Here is a 23,008-nt window from a genome sequence, read left to right as displayed (position 1 = left end):
ACGAGTGACTCTACTGAAGATACAACAGATATTTAATACTGTGGCTATTGAAGATACCAAGTCTATCGCACCAATAGACGTATATACCTCACCTCCTTGAACTACAGAGAGAGAGATGGATTGTTCTTTGTTTCTGAACAGTTAATAGAAGCTTAACAGAACATCGAAGAGCCGAGACAGACCGACGCAGGTCTCTGAAATGAACAGAGCCACATAATTGGAAATCTAATGGGAGGAAATTAATTCCCTGGCTTGGGATTTGTCGAAATTCAGATCTGTTCAGTGGTGACCACAGTTAATTTAAAATACAGCAAAAAATTCCAGTGATACCATAACCGCAGAAAGTAAAAGCTGCGCACAGCTCAGAAGTTCTGCAATTCTAAATGTTGAAGTGATTCAAAATATATGAACATGTAACCACAAGAGACATATTCCTTCCAAAGGACAGCTACAAGCATGATACAAACTGAAGGCAAATATCCAGAAAAAAATCTAATTAAAATATTGTCATTTTACACTCAACAGGGCTATTTTCATTAAATCTGTTAGCAGAAATTCTGATAATAGGAGCTAGTTATTACAGGTTTGTTTCTTTACGAAACTTTAAGTGAGAATAGACTTTAAAACACAAATTTACAGTTATCTAAAAAGAACAAAGAATACACAGGAATATTCAGCTGCATGAGGTATTCTTGTAGTGTCTTATGTAAGATGGTTCCACTATTGCCAGCATTCTCATTAAACCATTATTTTAGGACACTAAGACAGAAAAGATGCCTATAGAAACTGTTTCAGTAGAAAGATGCTCTTTCTTTCTGGGGAGTTAGAATTAAAATATAAAATAAAAACAGAATTCCCAGATTCTCTGCACTATTACTGATTTAGTTATGTTGATAATTTCACAAAATAGCTTTTTGTTGGTGGCCAAGTGCTAAATGGCTTGTATTTATGAAGAGGATCACTCACCTGGAAGTGACCTTTCTGGCAGGCTAAATGAAGAGGAACTGCATGTTTTGCATTCTTGGCACTGATATTGGCTCCATTTTTCAACAAAAGAGAGACAAGTTCAGAGTGTCCATGCAGTGCAGCCATATGCAATGGTGTAAAACCATCTTGATTTGAAACATTTACTCCAAGCCCATTAGCAGGGATCCTTGCAAATTTCTGTTGAGGAAAATACACAACCAAGCTAATTGATTATGCTACTTTCTATTGACCAAAAAGCAATCAAATACCTACTAAGTATACACAAACCAGAGAGAAAAACATTATAAGAACTACTGCCATGGGGTCAAACTTGAGACCTTCAGAAGTCACTTAATAAACCAGGGCAGCTTGGTTGTATTTTTCAAAGCTATCATGGTTTTATTTTTCTYTCTTCCAATACGATAGCTTCCTGTAGAGAAATTCCAGGTAAAGTATTCATCTTATTAGGGAAAGCTAAAGCTGAGATGGAAGTAAAAACCATAACATCTATATAGTTGTTAGGACGTCCTCACATATAGAGAATAGGTGTTAATATTACAAGTTATTGTGCTTTTATTTACACGTAAGTTTATGTTCTTGGAAACAGATATTAAGCATGTATTTTACTGCTGTATGAAGCTTGAGATATCAAGGATAAAGTACAACTAAAATTAATTTTACCCATGCAGAAGAACATTGGCCCAGGGCACAGACTCCTACAGGGAATCAAGATAATGAAAATACCTGGCCCACAGCTTACACAGCAGTGCAAAACATCCTGCTTCACTTCTCTCTCAAACTGCATAGGTGCTCAAGACTCACAGTGGCAAATAATCTTTCATTCTGCCTATCCTCAGTATGCTTTAATTGTATGCCTACCTAATACAGTGGTAAAAYTAGTTAACAAGTTCCTACTACTCTTCATTCAGTAGGCAAGTAAATTCACTGGAAAAGTGCCATTCCTTCCTTGTCATCAGTAAGATGAACACCAGGGTCTCAAGCAGTGGTATCTTTAGCATATGATAAAGTATACCCAGTACTCAGGGTAAAGGACACAAGTTATCAGAAAATAAATCACAGTGTGAAAGTGAAGCATCTAATGACAACTAGTGTACTCTACCCTGCACAGAATAAACACAATGTGTAGCAATGAGGAATTCAGAAAAAAAAATAAACCATCTCACAGGGTGTTCTCTAATAGAGTCATGGTTACTTCAAAGTAGCCAGAACACCGAAAATTCATACTTAGTTTTATTTTGCAATGACTTATCCAGTTATGTAAACCTTCAGACAGACATAGTAACAAATTTTCTACCTGAAGTGAAAGCAATTGATTTTCTATTTCCAAGAAGCTGGGGCCATTCCTTCAAAAAAAAGAAATTATGTATTGTAAAGCCTGATTTTTCTCTACACTGTGATAATTAATGGGAAAGGATGTCTTTGCAAACATATTTTAACACTGAAAAGCATTTAGATACAGTTTGTATGAAAGAAGTTTTTTTAAAACGTTTTAAAACAGTTTTTAAAAAAGGCTTTATCAGCATCACATTGATTAAAAGGAATAGCAGGTATTCCTAGATAATCTGATTACTAATCAATTCAGCAGATACATTTTTTAACTGTCACAGAGTAAGTCATAAGAGGCCAGAAGAAACTGAGGCTTAGAAAAAAAGACYGTCCTCATTTATTCAAAGTTGCTCAAAGCTTAGAGACAGCAGTCTACAAACCCTAAAAGCAAACTGTGAAATTTTTGCACTCCATTAGGTACTGAAACAAATTTCTGAACACTACTCTTGTATCCAAATCTTCATACAGTCTAATTAAGAAGAGAACTACTTCATGTCATCACATCAACTGTTATGGTCTGTACATATTCAAATGCTTTTTAGACAGAAATACAGAAGTGAAAGATGTAAAGCAATATGAGTACTACTCCCCTGGAGCTGAAGATTACATTATAAGAATACAAATTATACTGTTTAAAGAATTAATATTCTAACCTTTTGCGCTGGCCCACATTTTGAGCACTGGCATAACGGATGGCAGAATTCTGGTTTTGATGTACTGACTGTGTCATCCTCATCTTCTAAGTCATCTTCCATCCATTCCAAGAGATAACGTACCTGTCATAAAAAGCAAGTCCTCTTTTACACAGTCCAAAGGTTCCATGTCCTAATAAATTTGCGTAGGTACACATGTAAAATTTTACAAACATATGCTGCTTGTGAATAACTCAGGGAGACTACATATTATATAGAACTACATAATCATCTCCCAGCATCAGCTCCCCCAGGCCAAATTAACAAAAAAAGTTATTATTGACAAAGCAGCTAGAAAGTTCACCAAGTATAGCAGTAAATTATAAACGACTTCCTGCTGCCTAATGAAGACCTCAGTGTTAACCTCTGTTCAAACCCTCCAAATCCTTTTAGCTCAGATGATGAAGATTAGAGAAAGATTTGTGCCAGCTCCTGTCAACATGAATTTTGGTTTTTTTACTCGCTTTAATAAATACAAGAAGTGACAGGGATGAAGACATTTTACCACCATCAAAAACTACGGGGACACTGACTTGCCTTAGACCTGTAACTTCCCAAGCTTCACAGTTTTACTTCTTCTCAAAGCATAATGCCTCATTCTGGAGAGCTGACAGCCCCTTCAGAATAGTTACTCTCAGAACTTGGTGCATCCTGTGCAATCTGCGAGTAGGGATTCTTACTGTGTGTTAATTTTGCATTAAATCTGATGCAACAAAAAAAGCAGTTTAAGAAACACACTTTTACATTGGTGTTCATTAATCTACTGTGAACTGAAGAAATCTTAGAACTAGAGCGACTGTCCTAAGTCYCCATTATCATACCATCTGGCAGCTTTACACCTGACATCCATCTAGCCTAACACTGTGAGTTCATATTACGCTTAGCGAGCGAAGACTTTCAAAAAGTTCCTAACAGAAGTGGGATTTTTTTTTCTTCCTGAACAATCACAGCATWTTTTTTTWAAAAAAATCTTTCAGATCCACAGCACTTTTTTCAATGCCTCCTCTTGCAAAGCTCCGCTAGCTGTCACAGCAGAAATCTGTAACAGTGCTAATGACCCTACTRCAGCTTCTGTTCCTATGGAAACAGATCTCAGGCTGTCAGAACAAGAAAAGAATTTTTTTTAATAATCTTTTTCTTTCTAAATAGATATGCAAGCTGTAACCTTTGCCAGCCAACTGGACAATTATTTCCATAATGAACACTTTTATATGAACTTGAGAAGCAGGGAAAGAAATAAGCTGATTTTGTCATCCAAAYGCATAGCTTTATGCTTTACATTGCTGATATCTCTTCATCAGTGCTAGATACTAGTTTTTCAGCTAATAATAGCAGCATGTTTGATTTTCCATAAACATTTTTATGATGCAGTTTAAATTTAAAAAAAATCAGTGAAAATTTAAYTGTAACACATTCATGTTTACTATTTGCATATGCATTTTAGTCAGGAAGATGGTAAATGCCACCATTGCATGTATTGCTGCTTCCTGCAATTACTTAAGGGCTGACTAGGAAACAGTTACTAAGATTATGTTGGGTTTTAAACTAGGATAATGATATTTACTTAACAACTGCACAGCCCTTTCCTGTATTTTATTATGTACAGAGCTGTATGATGCTTCATTAACACTTGTAATTCCTAATATGTATCACTCAAATGAATTTTTCAGAACACAGACCCAGCACAGAAACCTTGCACAGTCACACAAAGTTTCATAATTCTGCCCTGTGAGTTACAAAACAAACAAGAAAGGTACAATCTTACACATTTTTCCAAATACAATACTTTCATGATTTCTGTGTGTCTTGTCCATTTTTTCAGTGGAGTGACTYTGGATCTTATTTTTCAAATTTCCAGAAGTAAATGGCAATACTAACTCAAAAATATGTCAGGACAGAGGATGAGTATCACAAATTGTAGGATAACAATTCTGAAACTGATATGAACACAGTCATCAACTGTCTATTGGTAGTGAAATCCAAAATACAGGGAAGTTGTGAGTGTCTCAGAGAACTTCTTCTCTGTACTGAGCAGTGAAACCTAAATGTCCTCCCAGCATAAAATATCAAAAAAAAGTATTACAACAAACGAATAAAAGTCTATTTTCATGTGCGCAATACSTGTGCATACACAATTATTCCATGCACTACATACAGCAAGGAGTACTCTGTGATCAAAGTCTTACAGAACTTGGCTACTCGGGGATCAAAAAACAACTGTGGATTAAAAAAACTATATTACTACAACGCACCATAAATCAATAAACTGTAAATCTCACCATTCAGTTTCTTGAACTGCTTCACAACATTGCYGCTCAAATAACTGCATCAATTCCCATATGGGAAAAGATACAGTGAACTTCTGTGCCATAGGAACAAGCAACAGGGAATAACACTTTATATTGGATTTGATGCCAAAAATCAGATTTTCCTAAAATCTCACCTATCTTGCCCCGTTYGGTTTTGTTTGCTTTGTGCTGCCTGTACATTCAATTCAATACTGTCACCTCCGTATATATTTTTACAGTCCAGCAAGGTACCACATTCCCYAACAATGACATCCAACAGTGCAGAGTGAGCACCTGCAAGCAAATAAATTGTGCTTTCCCGTAATACTTCATTTCAATATGCCTACCCTGAATTGTGTTCTACCCAAGTTTCTATGCAAAGRTCTTTAAAGAGTAGGCCTTACTTCTAAAGGGATGAAATTACTTAAATTGTCCAAAATAAAAAACAAAAGGATTCTAACATAGAAAAAAAATACAATGTTATAGTCACACAATGCCCTCAGAGAATGTAGCTATGACCCTTGGGAGCAGCAGCAGGAACAATGATCAAGAAAACTTATAAAAATAATACAGAGGAAAACKGACCCTGGCTATTGGGAATACTGGGGGTAAACCAAGGTAATTCCACCAAGATTCAGAGTTGCTCCAATGCAAAATCAGCATAAGCAAGTACAGAATTTCCCTTTCCTCCCCTTGTATTTTACTCACGATCAGTTCTAACTCTTCTGATGAAATGAAATCTGGAGCTCTGTTATTTAAATCAGAGCTTGGGTACAGGAAAATAACAGGACTACAATGGATTCTAGTATGCACTCATCCCATCCTTTTAAATAAATCTCCAGCTGTTGCAAGTCATGAAAAATTCTTGGGGTTTTTTTTGCAAAAAATGCTACCAAGCAAAATTCTCATCAAGATGACCTAGTCATAACTTAGTCTGGGGTTCTTTGTTTTTTTTCAGAATCAGAAGGGTGCCCRAACAGACATAATTAATGTACTTCAAAGCAGTGATTAAAAGGATTGTATTTAAATTAGTTAAATCCACAGCTCTCTTCTAGCTGGTACTGCATTGTACTACTCAAATTTAGAGTAATTTCTTTTTTGTAAGAGGTCATGRAATTGCCAAAATAATGACACTTAAATTACCGTAGGTAAAGTAATTCTGGGATATAGAGTGAATATTCTTGGTAGAAAGTGAGATGAATTTGATTAATTGTGCTGAACTAAGCAGATGATACATTCTTCACTTAGTATTATTCACAGTTTCCCCAATTTGAATTAGGTAAACTGAATTTAAATAATATTCAGCAACCATTCTATGACTTACCATTTCCAGATCYCCATCAGCAACTGCTCTTAGGAGTTTTTCCACCTATTCATGAAGAAAACAACATTTATCTGCTTTGTTGTTATTGGTATTAAGCTGTACTCTGAGAATCCTGCGTCCTTTACTAACCTCCCAAGCTTGATTGACAGGATTACTGTTGGCCCATCTCACATTTATTGATAAAGTTTTAAAGGAAAGGGAAAAAACATTTATAAAACACAAAAGCTGTGTAAGCCCATGGCCATTTGATGGTCGCTGACTTGCTTGGTTGAAGATAACCAGTACTTACCTAACTACTGGACATGTACAGTCTCCACATAAGCAAAACCATGTAAGCTGATATACCACATGATGGTGCAGCAGCTGAGCACATACTTTTGTTGTGAACCTAACACTACAAAAAAAATCCTCAAGACAAACTCTCACCGTGATGAATACTAACTGTTTGGACTCTTGCTGAACTACCCTATGCTATCAGAAGCACATAGAATGGGAGGTTGTTTTATTTTATGTTATCTGTTGATAAATGTAAGTTTAAGATCAAGATTAAATCCAACCTCAATATAATTACGAAGTTTGTTTTTTTACCTAAAATCTGAAAAGATTCAAACAGTATTTTAGTAGCGGCAGCAAAAGCCAGGTCTTTGACTGTGGTAAGTTTTTCCAAGCRACCAGAAGTAGACCAAGTAGGTATGTATAGACCAGTTAATGTGCAAGCACATCTGCTTGGCACAGGTATTCCTCTGTGCAGGAGCTCTGTTCCCACTGCCGTATGTGGGAAAGGTCAGCTCAGGGAAGGCAAGCAGAATGTGCTTCCATGCAGAAGAGATGGAAGGTGCTCCGCAGAGCACCAGTGCCATTCCCTTGATCCCTCCTCTTGTTCATGGAAACAGGAGAGGCATGTGTATGACCCCACCACCACTTTTCCTCCAATTCGCTACTCTCACGTGAAAGAGTTGAGATCTGACTTGACAGAAGTGGGATAGGTGCCAGAAGAAGKGCAGGGAGAATCCATTAGCACCATCAAAAGGCAACATGTCTAGCCTCTACAGGTTGCTGAAGAACTATTAAATAAGCTGTGAAAGACTGGTTCAGCATTGTAGGAACAGGAACAGGATATGCTCTATCACCAGASATGCTGCTTTGTAAACAAAGTTGTTTCAATATTAAGAAGCAGCACGTAAGTAGAAGATGTCATGGAATAACAGAGTTGCATTTCAAWCCATATCTCTAAATGACCATCTTGTTCACTATAACTGTGACACAACACACTCATGACAAATGTTCTGTGTGCTGGGCTGAAGGACTGAATTATAGCATAAAATATTTTCCTCTTCCACAGTTGGGTTAACCCTAACCCTAACAGTTCCACAGTTCCACAGCATGTTTGTGTTCAGGGAAAAGCACAAATCAAAGTATCTTCAACTACGCAAATATGGAAATGGAATCTTAGATGAAAAGCAAGCTGACTCTGACAGCACTGTCTGGACCTGCGAAGAATGAGACTAAAAGAAGTCCCGTTTTACTGGTCTGATCATTTCTTCAGGGTTTTAGCAGAAGAACAGGATACATCTACTGCAGATTAAGTATCAGAGCTAGATTATGAATCCCTCCATCCATTTTTATCTGTTTTTAGGGACAACTCAGTATCTAAAATATTTGAGATTAATTGCTCTCTGGAGATACCAATTTCTCTCCACTGATAACAGAGGGAAACAGATGACTGAGAAAATTTTCTTTCARATATCTGAAGTTATGTCAAATTTTGCATGTATATATCTAGAAYGGACAATATATAATACAGAGAATAGTACCTCTTACACACTTCCCTTAACAAAATTCCCTAATTAAGTCGGTTAATGCCACCAGAGACTGTGAAGGCCCTGAGGATTGTCAGGGGTCAATTTTATCACACAGATGCTCAGCAGTAACAGTAAGTGACCCACAAGGCTCTGATAATTTCTTTCTAAAGTAAATACTTCCTTACAGTTCCAAAAAACTGCCTGAGGCCTTAGCAGTGGAGAAATATATAGCATCTGTTATGCAGCTATTATATAATTCATTAAGAATACTTCGGAAAAAGTCTGCTACAGGCATTTTCCCATCCTTCCAGCTTTCTCAATCCTCCATTGAAGAGTAGTGCCCTCTTTCAKTGCAAATACAGAAGAAACAGCCATTTGATGAAAGCTACTGCAATTCACTCACATACTCAGTTTTTCTGTTACTGTACAGAAATTGCRCTGCAAGTTTTGAGTCCTAACCGAGGAGTTTCCAGATGTACACGCCTGGCTATCTACTCTCTCTTTTCTAAGTTGTAAAGAAGCCACAGACAAAACATACAGCATGACTGACTCATTTCAGCAAAGAGTTTAATCCACCAGCAGTGTGGATTAATAAAGATCTCACTGTGTCCCCTTAATCCACGGTCTAAGCCCTGAAGTCTGGGAAGCTGGCAAGGTCAGTTTTCCATTACTTCCAGTGGCAGATTCCTTCAAGGAGAAGTCTCAGGATTAGGCCCTAGTTTTTTTGCTTAGTATGAATAATAACAGTGAGCCCATGTGAAACTTGGCAAACAATAACGAGCTAAAGCTGGTTTACAGGAAGAGGTCATTAACCCCAAGTAACTAAGGTATAAGCTGCTTGTAATCTTTTTCCCTGGTTTGAACTACAGTCTCAGCTCCAGGGTGTGATAAATTTGTCCCCTTAAGAAAAAAGCAAATCCTCAATCTGCTATAAGGTGAACTTTTATGTACATTGTACCTTATCTGCAGACTTTGGTACTGTACAAACAGGAAGGTACACGCCAACATCAAGCCTCTCACAGAGCAACTGACAATAAAGTGTGAATTAATTCTGTCCAATCAAACTTCACATCTTTGAGTTTCATAGAATAAATAGTTTTAAGAGACAAACTTTTGGAAAGAGAAGAATTGTTTCATAGAAGGAAAAGGAAGAATTTGTATGCAGAGATGATATGGACAAAAAAAATGAGGAGCTCAATTTTGAAAAATGGAACAGGAGGATAAGAAAAAATAGAAGAGAAGACTCAGAAGCAGTGCTGATAAGGGCTTAAGAGAGGATAAATGGAAAGTAAGAATTTAAGATGTCATGTGAGAGAAAGATGAGAACGAAAATGCAGAGGAAGGCATCTTGGTCAGTTTGGTCAGAGGAAAATGAATAAATGTACATGCAAGATGTTCAATACATAATATATATTTCTTCAGATGTTACAGAGTTAGTTTCCTATGCCTACTTTGAAAATTTGTCTTAATGTTCTAGTTTATCATCCTGTTTGCCAGTATGCTGGTACCATTCTATCATCCCTGAGAGATTTTGTAAGCTGACAATGGCATTTAAATCCTGGACAGTAAGGTCTTTGGGGCACTGACTACCATTATAATTTTGTAAAAATCAGSAAATTCTCAAATTATGTAGTTAGCTATAGTAAGTTTGAACAACTRCTCCAAATATGTTTTTGTTTTTTTACCCAAAACTGATCCAGAGGAACAGTTGATACCATATAAAAATAAGTGTTCAGATACATAGGTGCAAGCACATCAGAATAGCAGCACATCATTTTGCAAACCAGAGAGAAGGCTATTCCTGAAGAAACAGTTTAAACTAATGTTGCAAAGCATCACTGCTCCTTGTTGCCTTCACTTCGGTTATTATCAAACTTGTATCTCACAGTCTTACCTCTCTGTAAGTATTCTTTACTTCTTCTTGTCTTATATCAATTGATACTGATGACAAGCTTGAGACAGATGATCCTCTGCTGAAAGTTTCTGTTGAGCGCTGAGGAGACCTCAGCGGCGACTTTAATAAATCAGCAAAAAAAACAAAAACAAAACAAAGAAAAAAACACAAAAAATAACAGTAAAACTTGTGTCAGATTAAGTAGGTAAAGCTTATGCAAAAAGATTAGAAATTTGCACTAGTTGTTACCTCAGAAGCACTCTGTCCCCTTTCAAATGTTAGATAGTTTAATTCCATCAATGACAAAATCTGAAAAGAAATATCAATAAAGAAAACCAATGTAACTCCACTTAAAGAGAAATTCACTGACTGAAACAAATTAGCCAACAAAAACCGACCAGATTAAAAGCACCAGTTTACAAATTTATGTTCTATGCTGCARAGAGACCGTATTCATTCTATTAAATTTAAAACATGATCATTCTTCCTCAAACGCAAACATACATTTTAATTTTAATAATTAAACAACAAAATTCTATTAACAAGTAAGCATCCACCTCTGTGCAGTTGCATTAGGAAAAACAAAACAGAAACAAAAAAAATCAAGCTAGATGATAAAGAAGAATACCTTGGAATTTAATGCACACTGTAAGGAAGTCTCTTTCATCCGGTTTTGAATATTTGGGTTGGCCCCATTTTGCAAGAGCACTTCTATGATCCCTTGATAGCCCCAACGAGCAGCTATATGGAGTGGAGTATCTCCCTTTTCATTACCAACATCTAATCTACAGGAATGCACGTCATAGTAGACTAAAGCTTTGACGCACTGGAAAGACACAGAATGCCATCAATAATACTAGTCTGTCAATTCATACAGCATGTGCAACCCTAAATAATTATGTTGTTTTTACTGCTCATCTTATAATCCATTCCCTATGAGGCAGACTTTTACAGCTCCATGTCACTAAATGGAGTTAAAAATCAATAACTAAATTTGCACAATAATACTAATTTTAATGTGAATACACAACAAAAATCACTATGAACTACTGAATAACACCCCAATTTATAGCAAAGAATAGCTACCCTCCAAATCTGTTTATTTACTTCTTAAAATATGCAACTTTAGTGCAAATTGGCATCACAGTTTAATTCCATTCCAATAGGATGTCCATTTAGCTTGATATAAAACAATTACTTACATCCTCATGACCGTAAGTGCAGGCTAAATGAAGTGGTGTATTTCCATTATTGTCCTGAACATCAGTACTTGCCTTATAATGCAGTAAGAGGAGCTGAAAATAAAAATAAGAGTGGACATCTGAATAACTAAAAAATTAATAAACAAACAGTTKTTGCTCTGAAGATTGCTTCAGGTTTCTAGCATGATAAAGCACTYCAGAAAAACTAGCTATGCCTCTTCTCCTTCAAATAGCAAGTTGTAACTGTCCGCTTGGCCTTCCAGCACTGTTTATGCTCTACCCTCTGAACYAAATAAAAGCTGCTTCTTACATATTCAGAGTTGTCACTGAAAAAATGAATCATCTGCTCCAGCAAACACTGCAATACATTCTACATGAAAACTTACCCTATATTTTAAGAACCTATGCAAGTGAAGACATAGATTAACGGTAATTCAAGGATCATATATACAAAATTCAAGTACACACTAATTAATGTGACTGCATATTTCATCTATCTTCAACACAATTTGAAGTAATTGAATTTATCTCAATGACTGCAATGGTTCTTTTGCCTTAATCAAGAGCAGAGAAACTAGYAGGATCTCTACTTGTACTGTGTGTCGGAGATCTGAATTAATAAAGCAGATGAATTTATCAGACGTACATAGTTGCCAATTATTGGTTAACACAAATGGCAGAAAACCTTGCTCTGTAGGAAAAAAAAAAACATCATGCAAATTAAAATGCTGAAAGATCCTTAACTCTGACAGCACACACAGTTCTGGTAAAAGCTCTGGAAAACCTAAATGACAGTACCAATAGAACAGCTTAGATGAGAGTCTCATATTAATTACTTAGGATAAGTATTTGCTTTTATTTCTGATGAAGTGTTTTGGTGCTTACTGTAACATTTTGATATCCTTTCTGACAGGCAAGATGAAGTGGAGTTGAACCGTGGTAGTCTGTAGCATTGACAACAGCTCCTTTGGCTACTAGTAAATCCACTAATGATGTTTGCCCTTGGAAAATATACCATCATTAAAAGACAGAAGTCAACCTTGCACAAGAACATAGCTATTTTTCAAATTAAAACATGAGCTATAAACCATGACACCCTGCACTTTGCATACTGTATATTCACTTCCTGAGAGCTTGTTTTTTSGGAAAGTGCATCATTGTATTGCAAAACACTCAAGGTCGCAGCTCCATAAAAGAACTTCCAGCTACAAGGAAGCTATGCTTGTATCTTGAGAGTAAGAAAGGATAGAAAGGAAGTCATGTCACAAAAAGTATTCTCCTTTTGCAAATCAAGGTATTAAAAAACAAAAGAGATGATTAAAAAAACTTCCAAAGTAAATTAATACATGTCTAATAAATGTCTAATAAAAGATAAATGTCACAATCAATAAACATCACAAGATAGGAGACAGTATAGACCTACCATGCATAGCTAGCTGCAAGAAAGATAAAAGATTAGTATCTCAATCTCCCAGTTCTTTAAAAAGACTCATTTCTGATGACACTGTGATACTTTTTTCATGACTGAAAAGTGAACTACTGTGGTACTTGCTAAGGTAAAACTGAACAGCCAGAAAACAAGCAAAGAGACAATAACTTAGGTATAATAAACTGAGCCTAAAAGAAAATGCAATTAACTTCAGTCAAGGCCAAGATACCAGTTTTCATAGCCTATAACCAGAAAATAATTTAATGTAAAATTCATTGTACAATGTAAAGTTAGAAAACAYGTTAGCATGCCTTCTTGTTTATGGATCATAAAAAGGAGAAAGCATTAGTGAAGAGAAACAAGAAGACTCACCACAAATAGCAGCTATATGAAGTGGTGTATATCCCCTATCATCTCGGGAAAATGGAGTGACAATGGAAGGATCATTCAACTTCCTATAAAATACAGTGGTTTAAAARAAGTTATGCAGCAGAGATAAGGAGGAGAGGAAGAGAGAAAAATTGCCAAGGCTGACAAGGAATGGATTTCATAACTTTTTATCCTCTATTGTTTTGTTTCACATCAATAAATTACACTATAGAGCTTTACATTTAGTTAAAAGATCTATTTTTGTCCATGACACACAAACTAGGTTCAAGACAAGACGCATTCTTATCTATCAAAGGACGTACGGTGCCCATCACAAAATCTGCCTGGTTCCAAACTGTTCAGTAATTTCCTTTTCATATGCTCTTGTGTATTTTGGAGGATACCCATTATTTCTTCTGTCTTCTGAAAAAGTATGAACATATGCTCTGTATTCTATCTTGAAGTGCTACTAACATCTTCAATAACCAGAAGCAGTGTATCTTCTAAAGGATATCTTAAATCAAGGCTTTCATATAGCTTTTGGAGTATTTGCAGAGGTGAAAAGTCCTTACCCAGAAACTAGCTTCTCACATTTGTCACAGTAACAGAGTGGATGACACATTTTCTGTACAGTGTCTTTATCACTGTCACCTTGACTTAATAATCGCTCTACTTCCTCTTCATTACCTGAAGCAATATGCTACAAAAGGCCAAGAGAAGAAAGAGAATGAGGAACTGATATAAAAGGCCTTCTAAAAGAAGAAGAAAGGTAATTTACTGAAGCACAAAACCAAAGAAACTGATTAWAAAAGACACACATTCAAGTATTAGAAAGCAGAAATGAACAATGCMACAGTACAAACTCCCTAACTGGCATTTAGTATTAAAAATGCTCTGTTCTTGGCTTATCTCACTTTCTATTAAAAAAATTAAAACAATTCTTATTGTTCTCTTTAGACTCAGTCACAGAACAACTCCCTCTCTGCAAACACATTACCATAAAATTACTAATTCTCTTGCCATAAGCTGTGAACAATGTAATTAGAAACTCTACTTTGTGTTCTTGTGCAGGCACAATTCTTTTAGTACGACACTAAGAGATTAATACATAACATGAAGGGACTGTCAGGTGACTACATTTGACGTTTCTCCAGCAAATTCTTTATCCTTAAGCAATGAAAGCKGACAGAGACAACCAGCTGCTAATATCGCATGTGCGCGTTAAATGGGCTGATCAGTAACAGCAGCGGCAGCAGCCATATTTCATCCTCATTGACTTTCATATTTTTAGAATGTGCTTTTAAATCTACAAGATCATATTAACAACCTGTTGAAGTTCTGTCATGAAAGTGTACTAGACTACAAGCATACTTATATCATCTATTAAAACATATTTTACAGGGCTAACATAATTAATACTGGATTAACACTGCAYTGAATTTCAGAAAATCATACAAAGGAAGGGGTATAAATGTGATTTTCGTAAGTATATGCAGCATTCTGCATATACTAAACAAKCAATTCATTTACCTTAAACAAAGAATCTATAGGAGTGGTAGACATCTGGGACAACAAGTTCATCCTTTGTCTCAAAAGCAACTTGTCACACAGCCTCTCAGATTCCTGAAAGTAGTAGATAAGTCAATTACCTATATATTAATTCACAGGTAAAAAGAAAGTACCTTAAAAATAAAACTGATTTTGAAAAATACTAAACACTGTATTTACCACCTGTTAGCTGTAAGACGCACATAAATTCTACAAATTCATTTTCACATTTAGGATTCTATTTCCAAGACTTAAAGGTCTGTCCAACCGCTCTTTAAATAAAAAATAATCAGATGTTCACCAGAGTACTCCTTGACCAAAATTCTCCATCAGCTGACTGTGCATTAGTGAAATTACGGTTGAATCATCTAAAAGCAAAAAACACAGTAAACCTAGAAAAGCTACAGAAAAGGCAACAGGAAAGATGAGAGATATGGACCAGCTTCCCCATGAKGAGAAATTAGGATTCTTCACTCTGAAAGAGATTTGACCACAACAGCAGTGCATAAAATCACAAAAAGCACAGAGAAAACCTGCAGAAAATGATTATTCACTATTCCTCAAAATTCAAGAACTGGGCTATCCCCCCAAAATTACTACAGGTAGGATATATTAGGTCAGGGAGAAAAAAAAAGAGATGGAAGTGTTTCTTTTTATTATTAAATACTGTAATACTGACTGCCATAGGACACCACCAAAGTCAAAAGTATAAAGGATTCAAAATCACATTAGACCTTCATCTACTGGTGGCTTTTAAACAGGATGACYCAAATGCAACTGTGACTCAAGGACTCCTCATTCTGCTGATTGCTGGGGGATAGAAGATTGTGCCAGCTGAAGGGCTAACTCTGTACAAGGCAGTTTTTACTTTCTCAGCAATCTCAAGATACACTTTAGGATTTGCTAAGAACATATATGTTTTCAAAACCAGGAGAAAATTCTTTAAGTAGAATAAGCTTTTGAAATGGCTGTACTCAAGCTCATATGAAATAAAATCGCAGTTTAAAGAAACCACTTTCTTTTGTCTAAGAAAGCAGATGGAGACGCTTACAGTCATCCAAAAGAAACAACATCCAAAGAAATTTTATTCACTGTTAACCACAGGCGGTGGCAAATCAGAATCAACTATCCCCCAAGACCTCCAACAGACAAATTGAACATTATTGCTGTTAAGATGGACACACCATCAGATCAACTTCCTAGATGGTTTATGATCCACTCTGTAGCCTTCTTCAATTAAGTCCGTAAATGCCAGATATATATGAATCAAAAAGTCTAACTCTGCTCTTAACATGAACAGTAAGTTAACATGTCAAAATGAACATATGTGAACATATGTCACAGCATACCCCATTTAAACAGTAGTTTTTAAAGTATAAACTAATTATGAACACTATATTTAGCTACTTCTGCTAAACCGAGTTTTTTTTTTTTTAATAAACACAAAGAGGGAAAAAMACATCAGTATAGAGATACTCTATTACAAAGAAAAGTGTTGTTGCCTGACCTGAAACTGTTTTTTCTATTTTTGTATTTAAATGTGAGGATGACAGTTATCAACAATCTTTTCAAACCTAGGTACTTTAGTTAAAAATCCCTAAGATTCTTCAGTGTAATCAGGAACAACTTCTGTAAGAAGTAATTGACCAAAAATCACATTAAACAGAGAAAGATATTAATGTTTTACTGAAGATACCAATTCTTGAAAACTCTAGTCAGAATTTCTAATGCAAATGCTCACAGTCAGTTTAATTCTTTAACTGTTCAGAATCTAAGTAACTAGTAAAACCTAGTGTAGTTTCAGTGATAGTCCTTCCACAGTGGCTTTTACAAGAAAAGATTTCCTCCATGTGTGCTAATTAACTTAAAAAGCCACTTGAGGCAGCAATCCTAGTATAGCAGAAGAATCAGGTATTGGTTAAAGTATTAAGCAAGAAAATAGCTTCAAGACAAAATTGCTTGTACCAACTTAACATCAACCTTCCTGCTCTAGGGAGTAAAATAATAAATAGCTTACTTTGAGGGTRAGCCCTTCTCTGGTATGACAGAGCTATTTGGAATCCCTATTGTCTGGAAAATAAGTATATCTAAAGATTATTTTTTTTAAAAAAAAATCTAATACTATCTCTATATGGGGGGGGGAGGGAAGAGAGATATTTGTACCTCTGAGAGCTTAACCACATGATAACCTACCTAAGATTTTAACAGATTACAGTTTAGGACTTTGGAAACCCCTCTCTCCTCATCCTCTTAGTTACAAGCATCGCACTTGAGTAGCCTCACTATGCACTGAAGTCTTCCTTTCCCTTTGCCACTTGCACTTCAGCTTCTAGGGGACAACTCCATCATCATCTAGAGCTCTCTCCACACAAGAATCTGGATGCTGCCTATTCCTCAGTGGCTGGTTTTCACTGACTACCAGCTCAACTTTGTTCAACCCTTTGAACTAGAAGTAGTACATATCAACTGTAACAGAAACTTAATTGAAATCCAGGTTAGTAAGTACTAGACCCTAGTTAAACAAGATTAACTACCCACAAGAAAGTCTACTGTGCTGCAAGTTACATGCTTCTTTTCTCCCTTGGACCCAAACTCTAAATGTCATTCCAGCCTTGGATCATATTGGGTGAAGAGATTTGGCAGGTTTCTAAGTGCAGTTTTCTTACTGACCTTAGTGTGATAATTTGGCCCATTATCCCACAGGATATGTAAGCTCCCTGCAGACTTCTTCTGTAGTTAGCTTCATTAGGAACTGAACAATAGTCATTTGCCAGAAGCTCCATCTGAAGCCAGTTATGAAATTAAATGTAGCTGCAGGAGTGGTGTAGTGAAGCCCTAAGGCACAGCAATGTTCCTGCTTAGTTACATCCCATAACCCCTTCCAGCACAACAATCTGGAAACAGAGCCATGGAACACCAACCTGGTGACCACTGCTTTAAGTAGGAAGTTATTTCCTTTAGCAGACAATAAAGGAAATCTTTCAACTGACAGTTTCTGAAGGGAGAGCAAGCAATGCTACCTGAAGCTCCTACCATGTACTCTCCATCTCCTTAGTTCTGTCTATTCCTGTCAAGTGATTACTTGCTTCCYAGTTTCTGCCTCTTCATTATGTACTAACTTTTCTCCCTCAACCCCAACAGCTGGGGGAAATGGTCTAATTCCTTTCTTTCCAGCTTTGGTAAGGAGCAAGGGGTCACTCATTTCTTTGTCTTTAAGGTTCTACTGGTTCCCACTATCTCATCCTAAGGCAGCATCTCARCTGCCTGCAAGTTGTGTTGATTCTTATGAAAGCCAGTGCAGAAGAAAGGAGTGCCTGCTGCTTGCACACAACACACACTGGAGGCAGAAAGCAAAAGGCAGAAAGCAAAAGGAGACTAACAGCTGGCTCAGCTCCAGGCCTAGAGTGATTAATTGAAGAAAATRTTACTTGCTCTTATGAATATTGTCTATTGGTGCAGATATTCTAACTTAAGTAGCATCAGGCTGCTCATGTTTGGACTTCAAGGATGTAGTTCACTTTTCAGGATGGAGGTCTCCCAAAGAAATCTCTTATTGGCAGTAGTACTTATCAAGAAGCTATAACCACTTAACAGCAATCCCAGCATAAAAGCTACTGCTATCTTTAGCTGTGTAGGGAGGGCCAGGACCAGGCATTTACAAGAAACAGTTTTTATTCTGGGAATTTAAGAGCAACCTTTCCCTTCTTCATCTTGCTGACACTTTTGTAAGAGACTGAATTCTACTTTGGTTCCAGTTCTCCATCCAGACATCAGCAATGCTATTTGTACATTGATTCGAGACAGCTGCAGAAAGTCAAATTGATTGGCAGGAGGTTTCTTTTCTTTTTAAACTAGTATTTTTTTTATTTTTTAAACATAATTCAATACAGTATTACAAACAGTCATTACACAAGAGTGCTTTTTTTCTTTTCTTTTTTTAAGTGTACAAAACAGACCTATGTATGACAGGTTCATGGAAAGATCCCAGAAAAATAACAAAATCACAAATAGAAGGCTAAAATATTAAAGTTACTTTAAGTGCTTTTGCTTTAAGACTGTGCCCCAGGTTGTCCCATCCCAAGCCCTGCACACTGAGCCATTAGTCTGGCCCCTGCAATTAGATTCCAGTGCTTTGCAGCTGGGCAGACTGAGACACACCAAATTCTCTCTGGTTCCAAGCTCACTCCTTTTGGTTTCCACATCAGATCAGGAACACCTAATTTTGCAACAGTAGAAGCTTTTACAGGAGCAGTAAGACTGGATCGCTTCCCTAAATAAGCTACGAGGAGTTTTTAGATCACAGAAGTTTCTAAAGTCACATCAATGTCATCCTTCATTGCCCTGCAGTGATTCAACTTGATTGACAGAAGGTCCAGCTGCTCAGTAGGAAACAATTCATGCATCCACAAGTTTCCTGTCTCTGCCACGTTAGAGATCCTGAAAGCCAACATGACTTTCAAATATCACTAATATCATGCAGTCCTGCATTCCCACCAGACTATCAACCTGAGGCTATGAAGTAATCTGCACTGCAAAATAAACTGATTTTTAGACTGCACTATAGCAATATTTACTGAATAACTCTAAGTTATTCTGTAGTCTCCCATTCTGCTATCACAGACAAGCTTTCTAAAACTATTAAAGAAAGTCTCAGTATTTCAGAGCACAGGCTATGCCTACTCCAAAATACTGCATTCCTTTCACAAGCATGATACAAAGGACAAATAGGAGGTACTAAAAATCTTACTGAAAACTCAGCTGCCAGGTAGTGCTGTGATTTTTTTCTCTAATCATATGAAAAGGCAGATTGTTTGACATTTAACTATTTCCTCTTGGAGTGTAGAGGTATTGCTAGGTGAGGATAAGAACTATAATTTAGATAATCTCAGCATTTGCTTCACATATAGTTACTCTTAACCCATTCTTCAAATGACAAAAAAAATTATGTTCAGCTGTTAGCAGCCTCTGAACTAGATTACTCACCCTTGCTCTCCACTCAACAGCACACAGCCCCACAAGCTTATCAAATATACATGTGACACACTAAGAGTAGCTTACTGTTGATCTGCCAGAAAGGTTGCCTTGTCGGATATATTCTACTGCAGCTTCAATTGAGGTTAGACAGTATCCCAATTCATCCTTCACTGAACTGCAAAGCCTGAAGTTCTTGATGTAACTCAGGTTGGCCATCCTGTAATTAAGTTAAAGTTATAAACCATTAAAGATAAGATGGCACTAGCATGACGCMTCTTAATACCGCAATTCATTTTACACAATCCAGGCAGACAATAGGCGTAGATTAAGACAAAGGATTGTTAGGCTACCAGTACTGTGTCCGGTCTGAGCTTTGGAGATGGATCAGAACTCCACACATCAATAAAGTTATAGTTTAACTATTCAATGGAAAGTAAGGATGAAATAAGGAATATCTAAGACAAGACAAGGATAGCAGTGGGAGATAATGTTTYATAAAATATACCCTTCAAGCATCATAAGCATCAGTGTCAAGTGATTGCTATAAGCTGAAGAAAAATATACTAATATCAGAGATCGTATGGTGTCTAACACTGCAATTCAGTTCAAGTATAGTTCAAAGGTTTAAACATATTTCAGAGGTTTAAATATACCTTTATAAAAGTGGGATAAGATTAAAACAATGGCATGTCCTAGCAGCAAGCAGTTAAAAATATTCTAGTTTCTGTATAAAGTGCAAACATCTGGAAAGCTGCAGAAGAAAGGTTTAGCAGCTGCAACACAAATAAGGACCAGTCTACTGTGAAGTCTGTGCAGATTTGGTAGAAGGAACCCCTTGCATTACCACTTTTTTTCCCAGACTTGAAATTAAGAGTGGAAGCAGAGCATTATAAGCAAGGCCTTAATTGTTTCACATCTATAATACAAACATCTCTGCTGTTTGTCCTATTAAAAATAGTATTTCCTGCATTACATCAGTCCTAAGTTATGTGTTCAGAAACATTTGCCTCTACAGCAGCATCACATACAGAATTGTATCACGTACAGCTTTGTATGGCCAAAGAAGTTACATACCAGTTTGGGATTTCTGTTTTTACAAGCAAGTATAGCAAGACAGAGAGAAGATCATCTGCACACATTGTCTCCATGTTAACTAAAAGAAAGAATTTATATCCAATTATTAGTCATGCAATGGCTCAAACCAAGAGTTACACCTATATATGAAGTTCTGCCTTCTAAGACTGAAGACAATGCAGTCTTTCAAAAGTGTTCTCAATCTTCCTCCAGAATAGGCTAGCAGGAGCAAAAAACCAAATACAACTGCAGTATTTGATCAGCATTCTTTCCTGTATGGAAAGAGCCAGAGCACARAAATTCTGCAGTTTCTGATGGTAAAACCCTCCTTCAGTCAACGTGCTTCTCCATAGCTCACGAGTCTTCCTGGAGAAAATAAGATATGCAAAGTTCGCTTTACTACCCCATTTGCTCAGTGGAAGTATCTTCTCTCTCCAGGCTACATAAACTGAGTACCARATTAAGAGACTCATGCTTTCCCACAATGGGATTAATCCATTTTTACATGCTGCATTCAAAGGGCTAAAAGTTGTCCATCCCCTATCAACAATGTATTTTGCAAAGATGCAGCTCAAGAGTTGTGTCTGACCCTGCTTCATTGTGTGTAATTTTGCATATACACAAGAGTGATCTAGCAGCAACCAGTGTTAAAATGGATCATCCTCAYATCTATGTAAGAGTCCTAGCACACACAACTTTTCACATGTTCTAAAACATATGTAGCTAACCAAGTATCCCATCTCATCTCGTGAGAAGTAACGTTGAAGAATCTTCTATCTTGGTTTAAAGAGCTGCAAGGGAGACCCCCCCACTACTTAATTATGCAATTATTTAACCCACAAGTAGGTGATTTGAACAGGTGTTAGCCAATACGCCTGAACCACTTTGGGATGAAAAGCAAAATCCAAATTTAAAATTAGTTACTAATTCACTATTTACTGACCTCTTTGGCTAGGAGACTGCATAATAATTTGTACCACTTTTCGTAGACAGAGTAGCTTCTGTTGAGGGGAAGTACATTTGTTCAGCTGACCCAGTTCTCGCTTTGCCCGTGGTATATTAAAACTATCAAATTTTTGAAAGAAAAGGTTAGGATACATCAGATACATCCTGTGCAGAATGTGCAAAACTCAAAGTTCAAACTGATTCATTACTGAAATGAGTAATGGTATTAAGAGATTTCTATTCCCCCTCCCAAGTGCACTTGCACTTCTGTAGCCTGTAGATGGAGAGAGAAGCATAAGAACACCAAAACAAAGATGATTAAGATTGGTACAACTGCCCTAACATGACACTTGCCAAGCATTTTTTTTTGTCTTGAAAGAATGAGAAGCATAAAAAAAACAAACTTATACTGTCTCTTAGAAAGCTACTTTGTCTACAAAGAGTCCTACTTATAATAGTCTCTTGATGACTTAAGAAGTCCACATTGTCTCATCTCTCACCTGAACTCAGGCTTTATTCCAATGTCTTTTTGCTGGAGATCTTGAAGGCTCCTCGTGATTTTGTTAAAAGCAGCATCCTGACCAACAGAAAGGCAGCAGTTTTTAAAAATGCATTTAAGTAACCTGTAGCAATCAACTAACCAGTTTAACCTTACTTACCTCACTTGCCTCAATAGTCCCCACATATTTAAAAATCAGATCATAAATAGCATGGTGAATATACATCTGTGGAAAAAAAGCAGTAGTTTAGCCATGAAAGGGAGTTAAAAATAGCTCACTATTTTCTTCAGTTTCAGACGCTTACTTCAACTGCTTGTTTAATCAGACTCATCTGCTCTTCTTGCTTTGCAAGCATCTTCTAAAAAAAGAAAAACCACACAAAAAAGCAAGAGAAAGTTAATGTTACCTAAGCAGTAAGTTACCTATGCACTACATATTTAGGAGAGTAAGTATTTACCAAGTGTGAATCTCTCAAAAGATGCTGGAGACATTTAGTGTAGAGTGCATTGACAGAATCCTGGGGAGTGCAGAAGAAAAAAAAGATTTTAGATCCAAGTTAATCTGATTTAAAGAAGAAAAYAAACAAACAAACAAGAGAAATCTTGCCTGCCTTAGAGAAGTATACATTTTTCAACTATACCAAGATACAATTTA

General features: G+C 36.6%; 1 protein-coding gene across 8 annotated transcripts in view; it reads right to left on the bottom strand.

Annotated features, from left to right (window-relative positions):
* ANKRD27 (ankyrin repeat domain 27) overlaps window positions 1–23,008 on the bottom strand; it is a 47,731-nt gene that overhangs the window by 9,559 nt on the left and 15,164 nt on the right. For all 8 annotated transcript variants that reach the window (XM_085303772.1, XM_085303770.1, XM_085303771.1 and 5 more), the window contains exons 6-23: window positions 22,812–22,871; window positions 22,659–22,712; window positions 22,514–22,579; window positions 22,355–22,431; window positions 21,853–21,974; window positions 20,910–20,988; window positions 19,920–20,052; window positions 14,844–14,936; window positions 13,886–14,013; window positions 13,317–13,399; window positions 12,401–12,516; window positions 11,516–11,608; window positions 10,942–11,139; window positions 10,563–10,622; window positions 10,314–10,433; window positions 6,618–6,662; window positions 2,967–3,089; window positions 967–1,164 (exon numbers count right to left, since the gene is read on the bottom strand). In XM_085303772.1, coding sequence (XP_085159898.1) covers window positions 967–1,164; window positions 2,967–3,089; window positions 6,618–6,662; window positions 10,314–10,433; window positions 10,563–10,622; window positions 10,942–11,139; window positions 11,516–11,608; window positions 12,401–12,516; window positions 13,317–13,399; window positions 13,886–14,013; window positions 14,844–14,936; window positions 19,920–20,052; window positions 20,910–20,988; window positions 21,853–21,974; window positions 22,355–22,431; window positions 22,514–22,579; window positions 22,659–22,712; window positions 22,812–22,871 — 1,848 coding nt within the window. The remainder of the gene's footprint in view (window positions 1–966; window positions 1,165–2,966; window positions 3,090–6,617; window positions 6,663–10,313; window positions 10,434–10,562; window positions 10,623–10,941; window positions 11,140–11,515; window positions 11,609–12,400; window positions 12,517–13,316; window positions 13,400–13,885; window positions 14,014–14,843; window positions 14,937–19,919; window positions 20,053–20,909; window positions 20,989–21,852; window positions 21,975–22,354; window positions 22,432–22,513; window positions 22,580–22,658; window positions 22,713–22,811; window positions 22,872–23,008) is intronic.

This window comes from Rhea americana, unplaced genomic scaffold (genome assembly GCF_003343005.1).
Source record: "Rhea americana isolate MKP2758 unplaced genomic scaffold, rheAme1 scaffold_20, whole genome shotgun sequence".
In the NCBI taxonomy this organism is placed as follows: Eukaryota; Metazoa; Chordata; class Aves; order Rheiformes; family Rheidae; genus Rhea; species Rhea americana.
Note: the sequence above shows the minus strand (reverse complement) of the source record. Positions and strands in the feature narration are given on the sequence as shown.